The sequence below is a fragment of the Eleutherodactylus coqui genome, chromosome 1 (assembly GCF_035609145.1).
Source record: "Eleutherodactylus coqui strain aEleCoq1 chromosome 1, aEleCoq1.hap1, whole genome shotgun sequence".
NCBI classification, from domain to species: domain Eukaryota; kingdom Metazoa; phylum Chordata; class Amphibia; order Anura; family Eleutherodactylidae; genus Eleutherodactylus; species Eleutherodactylus coqui.
The window spans coordinates 444,828,470-444,850,886 of NC_089837.1; the positions used below are offsets into that span (position 1 = coordinate 444,828,470).

Below are 22,417 nucleotides of genomic sequence, written 5' to 3' on the forward strand. Positions count from 1 at the left end.
CCATTGAATTTTGAAAACATCTCTTCACTTCAAAAAGTAAAGGGGTAGGGGGGGGGGGGGGGTTGTAGCACAAAATAAAAAACCCGAAAAAGGCACGAAAATCTTAATATCACGATTATAAGAATTAACGGTCCAGCACATTAACTTACAATATTTCCATTTAAGATTATTTTCTGGTTCATACAATGCTCAATGAACTTGCACCATGACAAGAAATAACTGGGAATCTGCTACGAAAGTTAAAAGGGACTCTAAGGCTTAGAGAAAATCTGTCATCTTGAACACGCAGTTCTATCTGTGGGCAGCTTATAAGAGAGCAGAAGGAGCTGAGCAGATTGATATATAGTTTTATGGAAGTACAATTCAGTACGACTTGCATTTCATTCATTTTAATTCCTGTTATTTCTGGATGTAGGAATCCAGTAGGCGGTCCTAATCAATGATTGACATATCTCTGTAAGCACACTTATACCTGGAAGGCTGTCAATCCCCGATAGGACCGCCCACTGGACTCTTAGGCCTCCCTCACACAGGGCGTTTTGTACAGCATTTAACGCTGCCTTTTCAGCCCAGCGCTAAACGCTGTACAACACTCCCATTCATTTCAATGGGGCTGCTCACACAGGGCTGAAAACGCAGCGCCTTCCAACGCTGCTCTTTGATGGCGATGCAAGTTCTACTTTTGGGCGTTTTCAGCCCTGCGTCGCCCATTAAAATGAATGGGCAGCGGTTTTAGCACTGCTGAAAACGCGGCAACACTTGGTGCCGCGTTTTTGGCAGCGTTAACCGCTCGCTGATTTTCGGGGTGAGGGTTTGCAGTAGAAGTCCTACCCCGAAAATCAGTCCAGGCTAGGTAGAGAAAAAAAAAGCAATACTCACCTAGCCGCTGCAGTCCAGGTCGCAGCCGCAGGTCTCTGCCGCTGATCCGGGCTTCCTCTGCACCCAGAAGTCTATTGCCGTAGGCCAGGTTTGAGAACCCCGCCTCCAGCAATAGAGTGCTGTGATTGCTTATCGGCGCGCTCGATGTCCAATCACAGCCCTTCATTGACTGTCTCAGCCAATCAGCGCCGGCAAGATCTGATTGGCTGAGACAGTCAATGAAGGGCTGTGATTGGGCATCGAGCAAGCTGAAGGCGGGGTTCTCAAACCTGGCCTACGACAATAGACTTGAGTGCAGAGGAAGCCCGGATCAGCGGCAGAGACCAGCGGCCGCGACCCAGACTGCAGCGGCTAGGTGAGTATTGCTTTTTTTTTCTTTTCAGCATCCTTGGGGCGGAATCTGCAGTAAACGCAGCGTTGAAAAACGCTGCATTTCTGAAAACGCCCTGTGTGAGGGAGGCCTTAAACCCAGAAGGAGCGAGAATTAAAATGCATAAAATACAAGTTATACTGAATCTTCCCTCATAGAACTATATAGCAATCTGCTCAGCTCCTTCTGTTCTATAACATGGTACATTCAGGTACTGAAATAGTTTCTGAGAAAACTCTGATGTTGTTACCAACAATCAGAATTCAGATTTCATTTTTCTAAAATACACTGGACAAAATAAATGGTGGGCTCCAATTATAATGGACACCGCGTTTGAGATATTCTTCATACATGCTCTAAGTCTGAAAATGTGCTCCTTGTGATCAGCTCATACGGATTTTAATTTGTATGTTTGCAATTACAGCCATGAATGAGTGCCTTTATTTTAGCCATATTCATATACACCTTTGGGAGGCCTTTGATTAATAGTGAAGTGGTGCTACTAAAGGTAACATTTTAATGTCTACTCAATAGGATGTGCTTGAGTTCATGGAATATAAAAATCTCTCCGCCAGACAATAAATGTGTATTTTTCAATCTAATTCTTTAGAAGATTATATATTGGTATCTAGTACACTTCTCATAAAAAAAAACCTCATTACTATACAAAAGCCAGAAAATCGCTATAAAACATAAGAGGTGTAAAGCACAACATTAAATGACCTGAAACCATAACACTGAATTTGGGGAACAGATGCCCCCGCTACAACCTACTGAATTTCTACAACAACTAAATGTAACAACAATGCAAAACTATGACTAGAGGTGGTCAGTAAAAGGGTGCTATAATAGGACACCAAGTCTAAAGTGAGCAAAACAGAAAAAACAGCGGGTAGACTCGCCATGATATCTCCATCTTCCTGATCTTGTTCTATTCCCTTTCAGAAAAAAAGAAACAAGCATTTGTTCATTTTGCATCCTTTCCACAGTCATGGTCCTCATATCAGATCAATCTTTGGTTGGATAGTAGAGTGTTGCAGCAGCAACTTCCCCTATTACATTCTCCAATGAGCACCAGACATTACGAAGCAACATGTTCTTAACTTTTTCCTGGTCTGTTGGATGTCATTGGATATAGGTGGTTTATGACATATTCACCTCTCCAGCAACTCTACAGTTAATCCATCCCTGGACTCTCATTTTCCACCTGTGTCTGATGTTTAATTAAGTTTGGTTCCGAAGAAGCCAATGGCCAGACAATATTCGTGGTATTATTGGCAAGTTTTGGTGGCCACTGGTTACAGTGCATGGGAAAGGTTTGAAACACATATGGTTGCCACAACGTAGCAGCCCAGCCTAAAACCCAATTCCTGTTCTTTCGGTCATTGCTTGTTTGCCAGTTAGTGTTACAGTGTCATGGTGATTCTATGCAGTTCTGTGTAGTTTGCTCCAAGTCACCTGGTCTTGTTAGAGTCACACTATTCCTGGTCTGTTCACAAGTCATAGTTTCTAGATTCAAATTGTTTCATTCTCAAGGGCCAATTTAACACCTTGCCAAACCAGGCCAACTGTACTACTCTCCACCATGCCAAGTCTTCTCCGCTGCCAAGTTACATCTGCTTTACTTCTACTGGTATTAGTACAGCCCCTTAGATTCTGTCTAGCTCTTGGACTTTGCTCCTGCAGTTCATTAACGTTTTCTTCTAGCCCAGAACTGGCTCCAGTCCAGTCACTGCTCAGTGTCCCATTAAGGGTTCACAATCTTGTATCACCACAATTGTAACACCAGGCAATCTAAGCTCTACGTCTTTAGCTAAACTTCCCCCCTCAGAAAGTGCAAAGCTGAAGTAGAGAGGATTAAGAGAAGACAAACCTATTATTTTATCTGACACCTTTTATCTTAGTACAACCCTTTAAGTACCTCAAAAAACTTGAGTAACTTGACTAAATCATGACTATTTTCCATATGGACAAAAAGAAAGAAAATGATACAATGAATTCAAATGGGTGCCATGTTACACTGCCGTGGCAACATGTGGCCACCTATAGCTTCACCAGATTATATCAACTGATCATTGGTAGGATTGTATATAGTAGTGGAGACAACCCCCCATGAATTTATTTTCTGTTAAGTTTATATTTTTAGTCATTTACTGCTTAGTCTAGTATTCCTTTAATCCATGGGAACCAGCTTGATATTTCCTATATAAGGCGATAAGACAAACCTGACAGCTTACGACTGTGTATACCACAACTTGCACTAGATTCTATAAATGTGAAAAACCTTATAAATGAAAGAGACCAGACAAGATATAAACGACTATCCCATCTGGACACTTCAAAAAAGATATGAGAGGAATAAACACCCTACCTCTGATGTCCTGATTCTCGCATGCTCATACGATTTCCCAGGGGTCTGAATTACGAGCTTCCATTGGGTGAGCAACTGCAACAGCATCTTGAGAGATGTATCGAGGAGCGTCTGGTGGGTATCATTCACTTCACGTAGCAGAAAATTAATGAAGCCAAATAATACATCTTCCCTCCAATCCACAAAGTCAACCAGAAGACCCTGGAGAGAGTTCTGTGCAATATGCCGCAGTTCATCATCCATGTGGATAGACAGTCTGCAAGGACGTATGAAACAAATGAAGTAACACCATCAGTTACTGCTAAGAAACACTGCCACTAACCAAAGAAAATAATATTAGAACACAGATTAGACATAAAAAAATAAGATACGATCAAGATCCAGGATTCACTGGTGCCACTGATCAAGGAGAACATCAGATGAGATGAAGACTACTGTACACTGACGATGAACAAGAACCCCCCCAAAACAGCTGTCTCTATATGGCTTTTCTTAACCTCATCTGATGTCCTCCTTGATTGGCAACACCAGTGAATCCTGGATCTTTATATTATCTATTCCTGATATGATAGAGCATTCCAACCTGTCTGTTCAAAGAGAGGCAGCGGTTATTACAGGTTTTACACCGATGTTGCGCCTAGTTTGCACAGTAGATAAATACTGCAGCATACAATATTTCTTTGGTGCAATGATGCATTGCTGCACTAAGTAGTGCTTCTTTTTCTTTCGATTTTCAAGTACTTCTGTACTCGGGTGAAAAGATTCGGGGGGGGCGCCGTGGGTGAGTGGGGGGTTGCAGCGGGGAGTGGGGGGGAGAGGGAGAGAGAGAGGGCTCCCCCCTGTTCCCCGCTGCTACCCCCGCTCCGCCACGCCTCCCCCTGCCCCCCAGCGCCCCCCGAATCTTTTCACCCGAGTACGGAAGTACTTGAAAATCGCGGTGCTCGATCGAGTAATTACTCGAAACGAGTACGTTCGCTCATCTCTATTCAGAAACCTTAAAAGGGTTGTCCAAGATTTTACGAAATTTGTCACAAAACAAGGAATGGTATGAGAAAAATAAAATTTGTGCTGACCCTTTAAGTCCACCTGCTGATCCAGTACTCCTCTCTAGTAGTCCCTAGTAATTCTGCAGCAATGATGATATGCACATTTACGTGATCAACCAATCACTGGCTTCAGCAGGGCACTTTCATACGATACTAGACTGCTGAGGTCAATGATTGGCTGCAGTAGTCACAGTAATGATGTAAAAAATGTCTCTGTTGCAGGACCAGTGGTGGTCACTGCTGAAGCAGTGATGGTGGTGGGGTAGTATTGGCCATTTTCTTCTATATTCTCTACCATTATCTACTTGTAGGTGAATCTGTTAAAATCCAATTCAGGCTCTTCAAAGTGGTTGTCCCACTTCTTGCTATTTTCAAACAGCTCTGTACATTGCACAATTGCCCAAGGTTAGTGCTGCAGGCTGAGTCCTATTGAAGTGAATGTAGGCCAGTAGCCATGGCAATGGTTTCCAACTTTGGCTATGAAAAGCCAAATTGGGAATACCCCTTTTATCTTAGTACAACCCTTTAAGTACCTAAAAAAAAGTAACTTGACTAAATCATATCTATTTTCCATTGATGAGATAGCCTCATCCCATATGCACAAAAAAGAAAGAAGAGGATCCAATGAATTTAAATTGGTGCCATGTTACACTCTATTACCCCTGCAGTGGCAACATGTGGCTTCCCCAGATGATATCAACTGATAATTGGTAGGATTCCATGTAGTAGTGGAGACAACCCCCCCTTGAAGCATAAATAACTGGTAACCTTATTAGAAAACCCAATTCAATAGGAAATACAATGATACATGGAAGAGTTAAAGGACAAGAAGATGACCCAACAAGAGGAATGAATGCTATCACAGGAATGATGAGCATATCACTGAGAAGTCTGAAGGCCCGAGCAGTAGACATGACATTCTCGAGAAACATCATTCTCATCCAAAGTCTATAATCCTTAATGTACTAGAATTATCATACAAAGTAATTTTCCAAAGTTTTTATACGCAGTGTAAAGCATCACACCTGGAAAGTAAGTCAATCAACTCCAGTTTTGACATCCCATCAGGAAGTAGGCGAGGAATAGCTGCAACACATGTTCTGAAGAGGTCAATCTTTGGCTTTCGTTCTCCACTGAAATGTCAAAATGGTACATGGAGATTAGAGCAGACTGCACACTTCCTATATATACACAAGTAATTACTGCAATCACAGAAGACTACTGGCTGACAATGAAAGACTTGGGCACGCTACAATGATAACGACATTTGGTTCTGTTTACTTTATTATAGAGTTTCTCAAGACATCTTGCATGAAAAATAAATCAGCAAAATACACGGAGCAACAGAAGACATGCAATAGGATTTTTTTCCATGGCAGGAAGCAATGTTCTCACTTTGCAAAAAAGTGGCTGAAGCCAGTGATTCATAGAGAGGCATTTATAAATGTGAATTCATTTGTTCACAAACGTAGAGCTCAAACGACGGCCGTATTTAGAATGCATGACGCAAAGGAAATTTAACCTTCAACACAAATGGATGGAGCTTATCAGTTCAGTGCAGGAAGGTTAAACCATAGCAGTAAAAGAGCACAGGTGTAGCACCAGATCTGACAATATATGACAAAAGCATGCACATGATTAGTATATTTAGGGTGATTTTAAGGTTAGGCTATGTTCACAATTGCATCAGAGACTCAATTCAGAGCCTTTAGTGCGGATTCAGCAGAAAATAGTGCAGTGTGCTGCACTATATTGCCTGGATGCATTACAGAAACCTGACGAAGCTCATTGTGGTTAATGGGGTCTGTTGGGCACAAACTGTGCCCCTCATATGCTGCATTCAGTACTTCTGTTTTTTAAAATGCTGGCGTGAAAGAGGCCTTTCGGGAAAAAAAAAATTTTTTGCAGTACTTTGGTGGTTTTTCAATAGTGTCCAAACCCTTATATAAATATAATGAAGAAAAATCTGTCACTCATTAGTGTTGCAAAAATATTATTTAGATGCTTGTTTCATATACAAAATCCACAGTCAAAAAATCATTCAACGTTTCAGTCAATGCAAGACTAGAGATGAGCGAGCATACTCGCTAAGGCTAATTACTCGAGCGAGTAGTGCCTTAGTCGAGCATTTGCCCGCTCGTCTCTAAAGATTCGGCTTCCGGCGCAGGTGACAGGTGAGTTGCAGCGGTAAGCAGGTGGGAGCGGGGGGAAGAGAGTGAGAGAGAGATCTCCCCTCCGTTCCTCCCCACTCTCCCCCACCGCTCCCCGCCGGCAGCCGAATCTTTAGAGACGAGTGAGCAGATACTCGACTAAGGCACTACTCGCTCGAGTAGTTAGCCTTAGCGAGTATACTCGCTCATCTCTATTCAAGACCTTCATCAGATAGTTGAGATTGCTTAAGTAAGCATCTTACTTATATGGAAGGAAGTTTGCTTCTCATTGGTTGCCTTCCAAATCAGTAAGATGCTTACTTAAGCAATCTCGTCTATCTGAGGAAAGTCTTGAATTGACCGCCATATTGAATAATTTTCTGTGGATCGTGTATATGAAATAAAAATCTAAATATTTCAGCAACATTGAGTGCCAGATTTTTCTTCAATTTGCTAAATGGGCTGACTTGTGAAGACGTCTTATGCATTATTAGAAAATATGAATGTCATAAAAGGGACAGTGAAGGGTTCTCTACGAGCCAGAACACTCCGACGGACACAAGACATTAATATATTACATGGTCAGGGAGTCATCGCCTTATCATAGCGGATGTAGAATTCATCTTCTGACTTAAGGTCAGCCCAAGATGGACAATTTTTTTGGACTGGTGTATGCATCGCTTTACTATATTCTCCTCCATTGTGTGTATCGAAATCACCAACCATATCCATAGCAATAACTTTCAAAAACTTAAGTTGGTGAACGATGATTCATTTCAAGAAACTACCTACGTGATCATGTCTTCAGGTTCCTTGTTCAACATCTGTACATTCGTCATCATCATGCATCTTCCCACTTCTTTGTCAAGATGCCGGAGAATGTTGTCTACTGCTTTCCGTACTTGAGAGTAATACAGGGACATGCCTGGAGAAAATGAGCAGGCAAGAATTGGAGATGCGTTTAACAGTTTCTTTTTGTGCACCAGTAGGCTTACCGTCACAGTCCTATTCGAAATCACGTTATGCCAAATGACAAATTTAGAACAACTACATCTGTACATCCCACCATCTAATGAAATCCATTCTAACCATACAAACAAGACAAGAGTGGAGGCAATGGTCTTTATTCCTTGCAACGTCATGTTGTACATATTAGTTTGTATGTAGGGTCCCAGAATCCAAAGCACATTTTTCCGACTGCATTCTGTTTCATGTCACTTCTTAATGTGGATCAACACGGAATCGTATCGGAAATTCTGCGCATGGATTTTGTCCACTAAACCTGAAGCAGAAAGTCCTTGGTTAGATGCGGATTTCTGCTGCAGCTTTTAGAGCAGATGTCCATGTAGAAAAATCTGCATCAGACTCTGTTGTGTGAACGCAACATTCCAACTGATTTGCTTATATGACGAACTCTGGAAGATAATTATATGTTTCTCACCAATCATTTTTGCCTCATCCTCTGTGAGTGTTTTACTTAGGTAGGTTTTCTTCACACGTAGGGTGTTACCCGAAGGGTGAATAGCTCCCGTCACCGGCATGGGTGGCTCCCCATCCTTCTGCTGTAAACTATCAGCAATCACCAAGAAAGCCCTTAAGCCAATGTTCATTCTCTGCGGTGATGGGTAGAAAAGGTAAAATGAAATAAGGGTTAAGTAGAAGGTCGGTCCACAAATCTCTATTCTTTACAGCAGATATTTACTATAAAATGCACTTTCCAGGGATTTGTTGGGGAGTTTTCAAAGAAAAAAAACAACAACTTACCTCTGGGTTGAGACTGAAAGCTTTTGCTGCTTTGCCAACACACAAAAGGTCAAAAATAATTTCTTTCATAGCAAAATCTAGACGTTCCTGAAGCAGAAAGTAAAAAGGAAACATGGAAATGTATGAATCAGCTTGTAAAAACAGTACAATAAAACGTAAAAGGTCTAGCACAGATGTAGCAGTCTGTTAACATGGCTGGCACATTATAAGAAGTCGATTTAATGTTGAGCATTGTACATTGTAGTATGGCCACAAGATTGGGAAGAAATATTTAATTTTTAATACAGGGTTATTATAAATGATCTTCCCATTTTGAAACCCCCATAACTCCCATTTTATGATACTCAGATACATAAATTTAATATCAATGGAAACAGAAACTCAAAAAGTTTATTTAGCAAAAGTGTCTGACAGTAAGATGTCCTTGTTGCCCATAGCAACCAATCACAGCACAGCTTTCATTTCTCAAGCTACTGAGGTATAATGAAAGCTGTGCTGTGATTGGTTGCTATGGCCAACAAGGACAGTAAGACAGTTTTGCTAAACAAGGCCAAAAAAGTTTTATTCTGCCATTGTTATTGCTAGGTGGCTATACGTTAAAATAGCTGCCATTGAAGACAAGAGACATTTCTTGTCCTTGATTTTCCCGTCTACCAGTCTGTTGTTAGTGTGCAATGTCATTTTCGAACGAGGTTTGGTGAAGATCCACCCAGCGGGCACACAATTTATAAGTGGTACTCCAAGTCAGTCCTGATACGCTACAATGTGTATGGCAGGAACTGGACTACAGGCTGCATGTGGGTCTCACACTGAACACCTTGGATATGGAAAACATTTTTGATGTTGTACAAGAAAACGTTTTGAGTTTTTTTTTCCATTGATATCAAATTTATGTATCTGAGTGTCATTAAACATTAGTTATGGGGGTTTTAGATCTTGAAGATCACTTGTGATAACCCTATATATTGTGTTTGTTTTCAGGCTTTCAGAATCTTGATCAAGATCCGGACTTCTGGGATGCAGTTGCCACCACTTGAAAATCTTAATTGCACTAGAAGACATCAAGCAAAGGACATGTTCTTTTCAACACCACTCGTAATATTATGCTATATCTTAGTGATCTGCTGTAACATTATGCGATGGGAATGCTTATTTAAGTTGGCCATAGTCATAAGATAGCCAAACACCCCATTTGGCCAAAACTATCCCTCCTAAACTAACCAAAACATGTTTGCTAAATTTTGTCGAGCATTTAGATTTACTTCAGATTAAGGTTTAATAGGGAGATTAGACAAGCTGCTGGCAGGAACCTCTGGCAAATGTTAAAGGGGTTGTACCAAGACTAAAAGTCATTCCCAATTCATAGGATAGGAGATATCTTTCAAATTGAAGGGGGTCGAGCTCCTGGTACTCCCACCAATCTCAAGAGGTCTTCATATGCATGGAGTGGCAGTGCTTGACTTCTGCTCCTCTCATATATCCCAGCTGCATTGTGCATAGAGAATTAGGACTTGTATATATACAGATGCTGGACACTAAGGGGATTTATAGTCTTTGAGTAGTACCTGTGCAATGAACTGTATGATCTTGACAAAGATGTTGAGGGGCATGTCTCGGGGGACCACCCCTCGAGAACCCTTAGGAAAAAGCGTCCCAATGATGGTTGTTAGACGGCTATTGTAAAGAAAACACAGTCATTAGGATTACAACACGCACCAGAAATTATTAGTATTTTCCTACCCGCAATACATAGGTTCAAAAAAGGACACTTTTATAGAAAATGAATGCATGCACCAAACTTCAGAGTGTTGTAAGCAAACCCACGCCACACAAACCATACAAAAACATAAAAACTCCATGCAGATAGCACTCTACCCCGGATCACACCCAGGACAGCGGTGACACCAAATATCTCCTAGTAGATCCCATAAACTATCACATACACAAACAAAAATGTATCCGCTGTCAGGTCAACAACAGGATAGAAGTTTATTACAATAATACACAATAATACAGTAAAACTCATTCATGGATTTCACATTTTTTTAGACTCCGTTTCCGTGATGGCAAAAATGGTGCAAATTGCGCAAATTTAGCAAAAAGCATGGGACATGATAAAGTTGGTGAAACTGGCTAGATCTATTAAGGCTGCTTTCACATCTGCAGTGGGGATTCCATTTTCCTGCTACATTCGGGGAGCAGGAATCCCCTTGCAAAACGAGTATGTGTTATGAGGGCCAAACGGTATCCATTGACTATAATGGGCTCCATTCGGTTTCTGCTCAGCTGCCTGGCGTTCTACTGGAAAAAAAACCCGAACAGAGGCTCCAGCACAGATGTGAAGGCAGTCTAAGGCAATTTTTATTTTTCCTATGCCTTCTCATGGCTGGTGTTCTTTACATATGTATTTTGTGCACAAAGAAAAAGTGTAATTGGTCAATAAAAAATTTTCTGACCTAAAGGGGTTGCCTCACGACAGGTTTTACTTGTTATGTGGCCACCCCAGCTGCGGCTCGTCCTGAAGTGTATGGTAGCGAATGGCTGCGCACGTGCACACCCGCTCCATTCACCTCAAAGGGATCACTGGAGACTGGCAGTAGAGGGGTCACACTTACACTTTGGAACGAGCCATGGATGGGGGGGTCTTTATGACAGAGAGAAACCTTTTAACCACACCCCTTCTTCTACACGCTTTCAAAATTGGTGGAAACAATTTGGTGCACGTAATATGAGATATTTGTGAGACTACCAAAAAAGAAAAAAAAACCCTGTCTTTGTTGGCCACAGCAACCAATCTCAGCACAGCTTTCATTTCTTTAACGGCACATTCATCATTGCATTTAGAGATGAGCGAGCATACTCGCTAAGGGCAATTGCTCAATCGAGCATTGACCTTAGCGAGTACCTGCCCGCTCGGGAGCAAAGATTGCTCCCGAGCAGGGAGATACTCGCTAAGGACACTGCTCGATCGAGTAATTGTCCTTAGCGAGTATGCTCGCTCATCTCTAATTGCATTCCAAGCATACAAATCACTGGACTGTAGTAGTACTGGATAGTGACTGATGTCAGCTCCATTCCTCCCACTCCTGGCTGGATTCCACCTCTTCTTAGTCCCTGTTTCTATGTTTTCCATGCTCTGAGCATGCTCAGAGTGCAATGATGAATATGATCATAGTGCTCTTGGAAAATGAAACCTTTGCCGAGATTGGTTGTTATGTGCAACCAACAGTTTCTTCTACACAGTTTCATAAATCTGCCTCCAGGTTCTCTACGTTTTGGTGCATTTTGACTAATAACTAATTTTTCTCACTGTAGTTATAAGATACATATGGCTTTTATCGTGATGCTTTAAAGCAAAAATATATGACCAACCTTTGTGTTGCGGTGTTGCTTTCACATTTTATTCGTATCATATAAACCCACAGTAGTCTGTACAAAGATTCCAGTGCGACGCGCGCCATTTTAGGATCTTTATTCTGTGAAGAAGACAAACTCACTGAAGAGGACACTATATAATAACCGGAAAATAGTACAAAATCAAATTTTCAAAAACTAAATATTCCTGCATAGAACTTAAATGTCTATCCCTGCCGATAACCTACATATGTATCAGAATTGAACATGACTTTAAACCCCATAATCACAATTTAGTTTCCCATTTAATTGCTGCACAATGGGGTTTTGTTGTGTTGAGAGCAGAGAACAATAGTTTTTTTAATGGCTTGCCATAAGGTAACTTATGGCGGAAAGTTATCACAATGAAGTTAAAGTTTGTTACATCTGTAAATATTTGGGAAGGGGGCTAGAAGAGTTTGGGAACTGCCCATCCCCCTCTATCTATATACGTTTTGGATGAGACATATTAAAGGGAATGTATAATCAGAGAATAACTTATTCTATAAATCAAGTTTTTTATGTTAAACAGATTTTTTAAGTATGTTTGGCAATTCATTTTTATGGTTCAAAAAGTATTTTATTTTACTGCATCATTAATAATGAAGCATACAGAATGGTCATAAAAGTGCAATAAAGTGAGTACCCCACATCTTATGCAGTAGGTATGTAGTAATCCCCAGTAATCCTGTGATTTATTTTTAACGTCACCGTAAATATTAAAAAATATGTCCTAAAATCCTGCAGTTTTTACACTGATCACTAAGCTGAATAAAAGGCTGATACTTCCTGCTCTGTAGAGAAAACTTTTCAGCAGTCATCTCATTATTATCACATGCAAAATTACAATGAAAGGTGACACCTACACTTAGATAACACAAGATCACCATTCATAATAACTGGTGGTCATGGCTCACCTCCTCCCCTCCCTGCACAGGTCACAGAGCATGCCCACAACAGTCTCCCATAGAAATCAATGAGACCCCTCCTGCCTATTTTGTCTGTGGCCTATGAGGCTGCTGTAAACGAACTATACCTAAATACTGTTAACTGCAGCTCAGGCAAATTGGAGACCTCCATAGTCATATACAGACACTACAACAAATCTACCATATCTAAAAATAAAAACAGATTAGAAAAATGGAAAATGTTCGATTATCAGGTTTTAATTAGTAAAAATATAGGTGATGTGTTCCATTTAAAGGGAAGCTTAAAGGGAATGTACAACCTTAAAAATCTTTGCAAAGACTCCCTAACATTTTATCTATGCTATGTGTCTCCATGTTAATAGACTAGGAGTTAACCCTTTGTATACTCTGATCCCGCAGCTGTTTCACACATCCTCCACAGCAATATGGAAAGCTTATTTCTACTGTATATTCCTAAATGTCACATGCAGCAATTTTATTACATGAAGTTGACGAAATAGCCCAATCTAATACATTATAGTAGGCTTCTGCAGCCATTGTAGGAATGAATAACTCTTATGTAAAGAAACTAAATCACATCAGTCATCGCATTTCAATTACAGAAAGCTGAAATGTGCCGGATAACACAGATGACACCTTTACCTTCAGGTTAGATAAGCAGTTGTTGAGAAAAATATGCCACCGGTTTAGAAAGAATTGTTTCTGGCTGACACAAAGCAGACACGTCACCAAAGGGTACAACGCCTTAATAAAGAGAGAAGAAACCTTCAACAAAATTTATGATGTGACAACACTGCAATGTATTTCATTCGTGAATCCTCCCTAAACATGAAATGAACCACTTTTCCCTGCTGAGCCTACTAAAGGAAACCTATCATGCTGAAAGTGGAGTCCAATTTGTAGACCACATGTTAAAGAGCTGGGGGTGCTGAGCAGATTGAGATTTTATCATATATATATATATATATATATATATAAATATATATATATATATAATATATCAGTGATTGGCAGATTTTCCTGTATGACCATGCTTTAGAGATAGCTGCAATCACTTATTAGGACCGCCCACTGGACCCATCAACCCAGAAGGGAGTCCAGTGGGCGGTCGTAATAATTCTATCTCTGAAGCACAGTCATACAGGAAAAGCAGTCAATCAGCGATAGGACCACCCACTGGACCCCTACGTTCTGAAAGTGCAGAGTTTTTTCACAAATATGAATATGCTCGGCCTCTCCTGCTCTATAACATGCGGCCCACAGATTGGACTCCATGAGTCAGGTTCCCTTTGATGTTATCTTGGTTTTAGAGCCCCTGGATTGTTGCCATAAGTGACAGCCAACATTGGCAGCTATGCTGCCCATACAGTTCATTATCCAGCATGTCATGTAAATATGCACTAGTATGCAGAGTTATCAGCATTCTGATTGCATCCCTGGTAAGTGTCCTAGAATTCTAGTGATTCCATATTGTTTTATGATATTTAGGTTCTGGATCAACTTGTATAAGAGGTCTGGAGTGCATGGAACTATGGGAACCCAGAAAACTGAATTGAAATGTAATACATTTTTTTATAACTCTTTAATGTTGCAAAAAGTTAAACTATAAGCCACCAATACTCCGATCATAGGAGAGAGCATAGTTAGATATGGGCACAAATTGTGCATAGAGGTTGATACTGATGAGCATCATGTACTAGAGGAGTTGTTTGGGTCCATGTTCTCAGAGAACTGACCGCTTTTCCATCTAGGTACAAATTCAAAATAGATCAGCAATCCTTTTTAGGTTTGCTTCAAGTCGGTTTATTACATTTTTGTCGTTCAGATCCAGTTAAAAGACCATTTGCCTATTTAAAGGGTTTTCTGGGACTGAAAAAATTTCTCTGGGCAGGAAATGTGGAAAATAAAAAATATTCCATCCGCACCTCCTTAAATGTCCCCCCGGGTTTAGAGGAAGAGCTCTGGTCCACAATGCTCCTATCCTGGAAAAAGCAGCAACGATCATGTGCCTTAATTTTGCACATGACCGTTCAGCCAATTACAACCTTCAGCAGTAAAACTGCCATGGACAGCACATGGCTTCTGAAGTTGGTCATTGGCTGAGCAGTCACATGTACAATGAACAGAACATGACCGTTACAGCTTCTTCTGAGATCAGGGTGGCAAAGACCGGGGGAAGCAGTGTTGGACCCAGAGGCCATTTAGGTGAGTATGGCCTATTTCTCTAAAAGCCCTTTAATTAATTAAACACAGCAAAACAGCCATACACCTACTGCCTCTATCTAAGAAGGTTTTTGCCCTATAGGTCACCACGTCTTCAACTAACTGCTATTTTGCTTGTATCATTCAAGGAAACCCCTATTCATATGCCCCATAAGGGTATATAGACATCACAAAGGGCTTGATACAACCCGTCTAAGAGCCAGAATCAAGAGTTGCTAACAAATATAGCCTATCCTCACATATCATCAATAGTTGATCCGCTGGGGTCCGCTGCTTGGGACACTGACCGTTCAGCTATTTCAGTGCCCGCAGTTGCAAGCAAAAGACACAGGGTATTGAGCGGAAGCTGCTGCTCTGTCTCTGTGTAGTGGTTGGTATTTTGCCAGGCGCCGGAACAATTGATCGCTACGGGTCCAGAACAGTGGACCTATCCTGAGAATAGGTCATCAATAAAAATTACCTGGAAAACCACTTTAAAAGTTGTGGCTTTACAACAGATCTGGACCAAGAAGTTAAAAAACAATGCTATAACCAAGCCATCATCACAGCATATTATGATTCTAAGGAATCCTAGAATGAACTTTATTTCCTCTGTACTATGGGTGCAATGGCAAGAAACGTACCAATGAATGCTTCTTCCTGGATGACAGCTCAAGTGTTGCGTCATAAAGACTTTCCACAAAGTTTCTAAGACAAGGAACATTCACTTCGTTTTTAACAGCCTGAAAAAAAGTTTGATAAAACAATCAACTTTAACACTGAACAGACAATACTACAATAAAGTATGTAGCTAGAAAGAGACTTACAGCAGCAACAGGTACCAGGATCTCCACAAACAGGCCAGCCAAGGCATGCTTAATGTCCTTGTCCTTTACTTCTAGGAAATAATGCGCACATTCCTAAAGGTAAGAACATCTCTATAAATAACGAGGACTTCAAAACTAGTAGTGTACAGGCAAGCGCTGCATAGAATATACACACGGGATGGTTATGTATCTCACACACCTACACATAATGGGTGTATTCAGAAATAGACATTAAAAGTGGATACCAAGTTGTCCTGGCCATGGGTTGCCCAACGGCTGGTTGCATTAAAGCACTGATAACTGTACCTCACATGAGCAGTGCTGGCCAACCCAACAGCAGCATGAAGTGTTTGACTGCTGATGTACAGTGTGCATCGGGTGGTGAGAGGAGCACCATGGCCTTCTTGAAAGACTTCAAATGGGCCCTAGAATCTGGTAGTACGCTGAGTCTGCAGTAGTATGGCCATAGAGTAGAGTACCAGGTATTATAATCCTGCACCACCACTACAACTCCGGTCCCAGGATTGCAGGTCTGCTTTAATTTAGAGCCAAATCATTCCGTATTTCAGTATATTTCACTGGTAGGATGAGAGGGCAAGGGATTCCTACTCAAGACTCCACTATCAAGAGTTATATTGAACATGACTTCGGGTTTTAAAGGTCCAAAGGTGCCTACTAATATGAAAGAAAATGATGCTCCTTCTGATTTAAAAACTGATTGAGTGGCTCCAGCAACAGGATAGTCCATCTATATTGACCAGCAAACTGGAAAACTCCCTTAAAGGGGTTATACTAAGATTGACTTTTATCACCTATCCTCGGCATAGGTGAAAAAAGTTTGATCAGCATGGATCTTACCACTGAGATGCCACCGATCCTGAGAATGGGGATCTTGTATCCCCATCTTTTGTCTCTGTAAGCTTTCAAAACTACCTCAGTTTCTGTATCAGCCTTCAGCCTTATAAAGAGACCACAGTGGTTTTGAAGGCTTGCTGTAACATCATCTATTTTTTGTCAGCCATTAAGGGTGAGGGGGGGCTTATTATACCTACCTAGCAGGCTCGGTCCAGGTCCCTCCTGCTGCTCTCCACAGCTCCGGCGTGTTTCCCGCAGTCCTTGGCCGCACATACAGCATAACTTCCTGGTTACAGGATTCATAAATCCCTCTTCCAGGAAGCGATAGCTGTGATTGGTTCTTAGACTGCTGCAGCGCTGGTTCAATTACAATGGCTGTGATTGGTCTATCCAGTGCTACATTGATTGGCTGAGCAGCAGTTGAAGAGCTAATCACAGCAATCACCTCCTGGAGGTGGGATTTATGAAACACGTAACCAGGAAGTGATGGTGTATGAGTGGCTAAGGACTGCGGGAACTGCGCTGAACCCCTAGAAAGTAGCAGGAGGGACCTGGACTGAGCTCGATAGGTAATGTATTCTTTGTTTTATGCATTGTAACTAGGGCTTATTTTCTGGGTAGGGCCTATATTTCAAGCATCCCTAAAAATGCTTATTTTCGGAGTAGGTCTTATTTTTGGGAAAACGGGGTACAAGATTTCTAGGTTTCTCTTACTGAGAACAATCACATTTGCGGCAAAAGACATGCAGATTTTCTTGCAGATTTGCAGCATAGTCCATGGTGGAAACAATCTGCCACGTCTGGCCTTAGCTTAACATCACAATATGAACAACCTGGGAAAACTAATGTGAACAGCACTTTATCCATAGCGAAACATATACTGTAAAACACACAATTCTCCTCCCCCCAGAAAATCTAAGGTCTAAATTTATCAAAGGTTAGAAATCTACAGAATTTCCACTGTACATTCAACATGAAGATCCTGAGCAGATCGATTTCAATGGCTCGGGTAAATAATTACTCAACGTCATTCCGTAGACTAAGTGACAAGAGATAATAAATGATACCTGCATGAACTGTAAAGAGGCTTCAAAGTCTTCCACTGGATACATCTTAATGCGGAAGAATTTCATTCCCATTATAAGACTGATGATGCTTTGAACCACATACGGGTTCTGCTCTTTGTGTCGCAGCTCTTTTAACTCGGCCATAAATTTCTTCTTCACGGAAGGAAACCTGACAAATGGAAGACGACAGCTAATAAATTGTACAAAATTATTCTATTCACAATTGCTCTTGGCATTCTCTCTATAAAACTCTACCCCAATGATTTAAACAGTGTAACCAAACCTCTCTCACACCATTAGCCATAACAAAAGCTCAGCTGGTCAACTGTATCCTATTTAACTCAAGTCTTACATTACTTTTTGTTTTGCCACCATTACTTTTTGTCTTCTTCAATATATACAGAAATGTGCCATAAATGGCCATGCATAAAAGTGTGGATTCCTGTGACAATACTGCGTTGGTTGCTTAAATGCCATATATTCGGTATGCATCCCACTACTTTAAGCAATGCACCATCATCAAAACCAAGACTTCACCAGTTGTAATACCATGACTGCACATCAGAGGCGTAACTTGAAGCTCCTGGGCCCCAATGCAAAACCTGAAACGGGGCCCCAACTATAATGCTTTATTCATAGTACTGGGCTTCCTATATGGAGAAGAGAGGCCTTATGGGCCCCCAAGGCTCCTGGGCCCGGGTGCAACTGCATCCCCTGCATCCTCTATAGTTACGCCCCTGCTGCACATCTATAATCAAGGCTGGGCTTATGTTGGCTTGTGCTCTCTGTGGTACCTTCTATTGACGCCTCTCTCATTTAAGGTTTACCAGATTGAGTCCTAATAATATAACCACATAGTGGCAAATAACACTACTCAAAAAAAGGACTTTCCTACAATTGACAATTATCATCTATTTGAGGGATAGGTAATACATGTCTGATCATTGGAGCTGCGCCATTAGGACCTTAAAAGACCACTAGAACAAAAGTCATGAACCATCCATTTCTTCTCACTGCGGTCTGAGGAAGAGGTTGAATAGAACATGATCACCAGCCCCTTAGAAAAACCGTAACCTTTAGTATATTAGGCTGAAAAATGACATATGTCCATCTACCATAGTTCAGCCTATTACCCCCAATCTTGATCCAGAGGAAGGCAAAAAAAACACCAGTTATTAGGCAGAAGCCAATTTTCCCCACTTAAGGGAAATGTCTGGTAATTGGAAGAATCCCTTCATCAACAACTTTTCTGAAGTAACTAGTAACTATAACATGCAATATTGTACTACTCCCTAAAGGCGTCTAGGCCCCTCTTTTATCGAATTCGCCATCTCCACATCCTCAGACAGAGAGTTCCATAGTCTCACTGGTCTTACAGTAAAGAGCCCTCTTCTATGCCGGTGTAGAAACCTTCTTTTTTGTAGATGTAGCGGAAGCCTCCTTGTAACAATCACAGTCATGGGAATAAATAGATGATGGGGGAGATCTCTGCATTGACCCCTAATATATTTATACATAGTTATTAGGCTACCCCTCAGGCATCTTTTTTCTAAACTAAATAATGCCGATTTTGACAACCTCCCTGGGTATTGCAGTCCACCCATTCCATATTATTTTAGTTGCCCGCCTTTGAACCTGCTCAAGTTCTACAGTAGAACCTGTAGCCAACTGCAAAGTCAGCTCAGTTGTCCAAGAACCCAAACCCCATCTTCCTACACCAACCTTTGAGCCACTTGCTTACCTCCCTAATCTCCCATTGACTTTATGTAATAAATAGAAAAATATATAGTACAGGGGCAAAACATATAGCTTTTATACCCTATTAATCTCTAGTGTAACGCTTTAATTCAGAGCCCCCGCCCTGAAGAGGATGACCCCAATCTCGAACATAATCTGTACAGAGGGGGCAATTATCATTGGGGATGGTTTAAGATGAGGATGAAAAAATATCCAGACATGAAAAAAAGTCATTTGAAAACAATAAATGCAGACCAAAACAACAGCAACAAACACCGTAAACCAATATCGATAACAACCAATATGACAAAATATCGGACTAGAACTTCAATATAAGTCTTAATTAAAGGCGTTCTTTGGGACTATTACTATTGATGTATCTGTATCTCTGCTAATCAGCTGATCACTGGGGCCCACTGTCATCTGACAGCAGATAGTGCTATCTGTATTACAGTGGCCCAGTTTGGTACTGCAGGCAAAGATCCTATTGAATTCATTGAGAGTTTCTACCTGTAGTACCAAATCAAGCTGCTGCAATGTTGACAATGCTATCTGCTTCCAATGCTGTCCACAGATACAGCGGGCCCAGGGATTGGCTGATCAGTGGGGATCCCGATCAGTGGGATCAACTACTGATGATCTGTCCTGAGGATAGATCAATAGTAAAAGTCGCAAATAATCCTTTTAACCCAGCAGCTAAAGCGTTTCTTTGGTCAATCACCAGGTTCATCAGGGATGAAGGGCAAACATGTACTACAAACACATATCTCTATCTATAGGAATGTCTATAGGTGAATGCATGAATTGCATAATCATTCAATATATTAGTTTATGGTAAACAAATAAAATAAATATTTTTAGGTTATTACATAATGAATGTAATCTTCACAAAGGGAGTATACAATAATAATTATAACATCTGGGATGATATAATATCCTTAGGGCATATATTTATATACCTATGACCTGTAATAACCCAAGAAATAGAACTGAAAAAAGTGTAATCACTGCCCACACTGATAAGGACACTAAATGGTCAATCTTGCTTGTTATAACTCATACAGTATAGTGATCCCTATATGTAGTAAGACAAACTCTGTAATGCACTGATGATATCATGGCAACCTAGGATGACCAACTCTGCATCAGATGTCACTACAATGACGTTGGCATGCTCCAGTGATTAAAAAGTAATAAAGATACAACGCATGGCTGTATGCCTGGTGATGGCAAACTACAAGTCGATCTAGCTGTGAGTCCCATGTGCAAAGTCCTCTCTCCAGAACTGCCAGCATAGCAGCATGGAAACCAAGATAGTGGAGTGGCTGCTGTTGATTATTAGGCTTATTAAAGGTTATGTTTTATCTCATATTGATTTAAGGGACCAGTGACCATATTGTCAGTGAGTACCTGCTGATGTTCTATTAGGTCAATTCAAAGACCCTTCAATTGCTTGGAGTATGTGACGGAGTATGACTAGAGCAGAGGTCTGGCAAGGGTGGAGCTGCTGATGGAGATAGCGATAGAGAGAACAGTGTTCAACTACATTCACCCGTCTCATAGATTTTGAATGGAAAGGCATGGAGTATGTTTAACCGTCGCTCCACTCAAACTCCTCTTCACGGAGGTCATGGAGTGAAGAAGAATGGGTGGCTTAGGACCCCAGTTCTTTTAATCAGTGGGGCCCCTGGAAATTAGTACTCACAAGTGTTGCACCCAGCGCAACAACCTAGGGTGTCCACCGCAATGGCCAACTATGTTTTTGACTAGTCTGAAACAGGACAGTGTTCTTCTGTAAAACTATTCATAAAACTTTAACCCTTTCCAATCCAATTTCTATCCTGGTTTTCCTAGGCGGCTTACTCTTTTTCTGCTGTTATACAACTGCGCTATATGCTGGATAAAGCCAGTACTGCATGAGGTGACACGTTGAATAGGCTCTGACAGCAGAGAGGCTGGCAATATATAGTACGAGAACCCCGATGGATGTCTTCCAATATTGGAGCTTTACAGCCTTAAATCATATTGTCTTCAGAAGTCAGACAGTGGATTGGAAAGGGTTAATTGCTGTTGTCGATTGTTCATTTGGCCAACAACTATTTCTCTCAATTTCCACAAACACTTGAACAGTTCGTCAGAGTGTTCATGTGTTTTGTGAATAAAATGGCCGCCAGACAGCTCTGGTGGTGGCTTATCTCTAAAGGAAACAAAAGGATCAAGCACTGAAATTCATCATCTTTCAGGAAAAATTTAAGAGGACCCCCCCAATGCATTTCTGACTCTTCCTGCCCCAGCTTAAGGCCGCCTGCACACGAGCAGAAATCCCGCCGCGGGATTTCCCGCGGGATTTCCGCCGCTGAAAGTTTGCATAGGAGTGCATTAAAATACGCACTCCTATGCAGACGGCCGCGGTTTGGCTGCGCGAAATCTCGCGCGGCAAACAAACCGCGGCGTGTCCTAATTTTCTGCGGGGCACGCACTCACCCAGCTGCCGGCTCTGGTCTGCGCATGCGCCGGCTGCGCGGCAGCCGGCACATGAAAGAGCCGGGGCCGCCAGGCGCGGGTGAGTACGCGCTCGTCCCTGCAGGCGCTCGGGTCGGATCGCGCGGCGAGAATTCTCGCTGCCGGATCCGACCCGCTCGTCTGCAGGCGGCCTTAGATGAATAAAGACTAATGTGTATGGGGATCTTTAGTTTAGAGTTTCTGCCCGTTCTAGTCATGTAGAGTGAAGGGAACGGCTAAATACACAAGGGGACACATCTCACATCTCCTATGGATATGGATTAGATTTTGTTCCAGAACTAGACAAAATTGGAAGTCAACAAAA

The 22,417-nt window shown here is 41.5% G+C and overlaps 1 protein-coding gene across 4 annotated transcripts in view; it reads right to left on the minus strand.

The window, feature by feature from the left end:
• The window catches only part of FRY (FRY microtubule binding protein), a 304,066-nt gene that overhangs the window by 132,219 nt on the left and 149,430 nt on the right, over positions 1–22,417 (minus strand). For all 4 annotated transcript variants that reach the window (XR_010787154.1, XM_066582996.1, XM_066583004.1 and 1 more), the window contains exons 8-18: positions 17,854–18,022; positions 15,932–16,024; positions 15,749–15,847; positions 13,545–13,646; positions 11,953–12,056; positions 10,146–10,254; positions 8,581–8,667; positions 8,258–8,429; positions 7,609–7,741; positions 5,692–5,799; positions 3,621–3,876 (exon numbers count right to left, since the gene is read on the minus strand). Coding sequence is in view for 3 of the 4 variants with exons in the window: in XM_066582996.1 (XP_066439093.1) it covers positions 3,621–3,876; positions 5,692–5,799; positions 7,609–7,741; positions 8,258–8,429; positions 8,581–8,667; positions 10,146–10,254; positions 11,953–12,056; positions 13,545–13,646; positions 15,749–15,847; positions 15,932–16,024; positions 17,854–18,022 (1,432 nt within the window). In the remaining variant the exon portion in view is untranslated. The remainder of the gene's footprint in view (positions 1–3,620; positions 3,877–5,691; positions 5,800–7,608; positions 7,742–8,257; positions 8,430–8,580; positions 8,668–10,145; positions 10,255–11,952; positions 12,057–13,544; positions 13,647–15,748; positions 15,848–15,931; positions 16,025–17,853; positions 18,023–22,417) is intronic.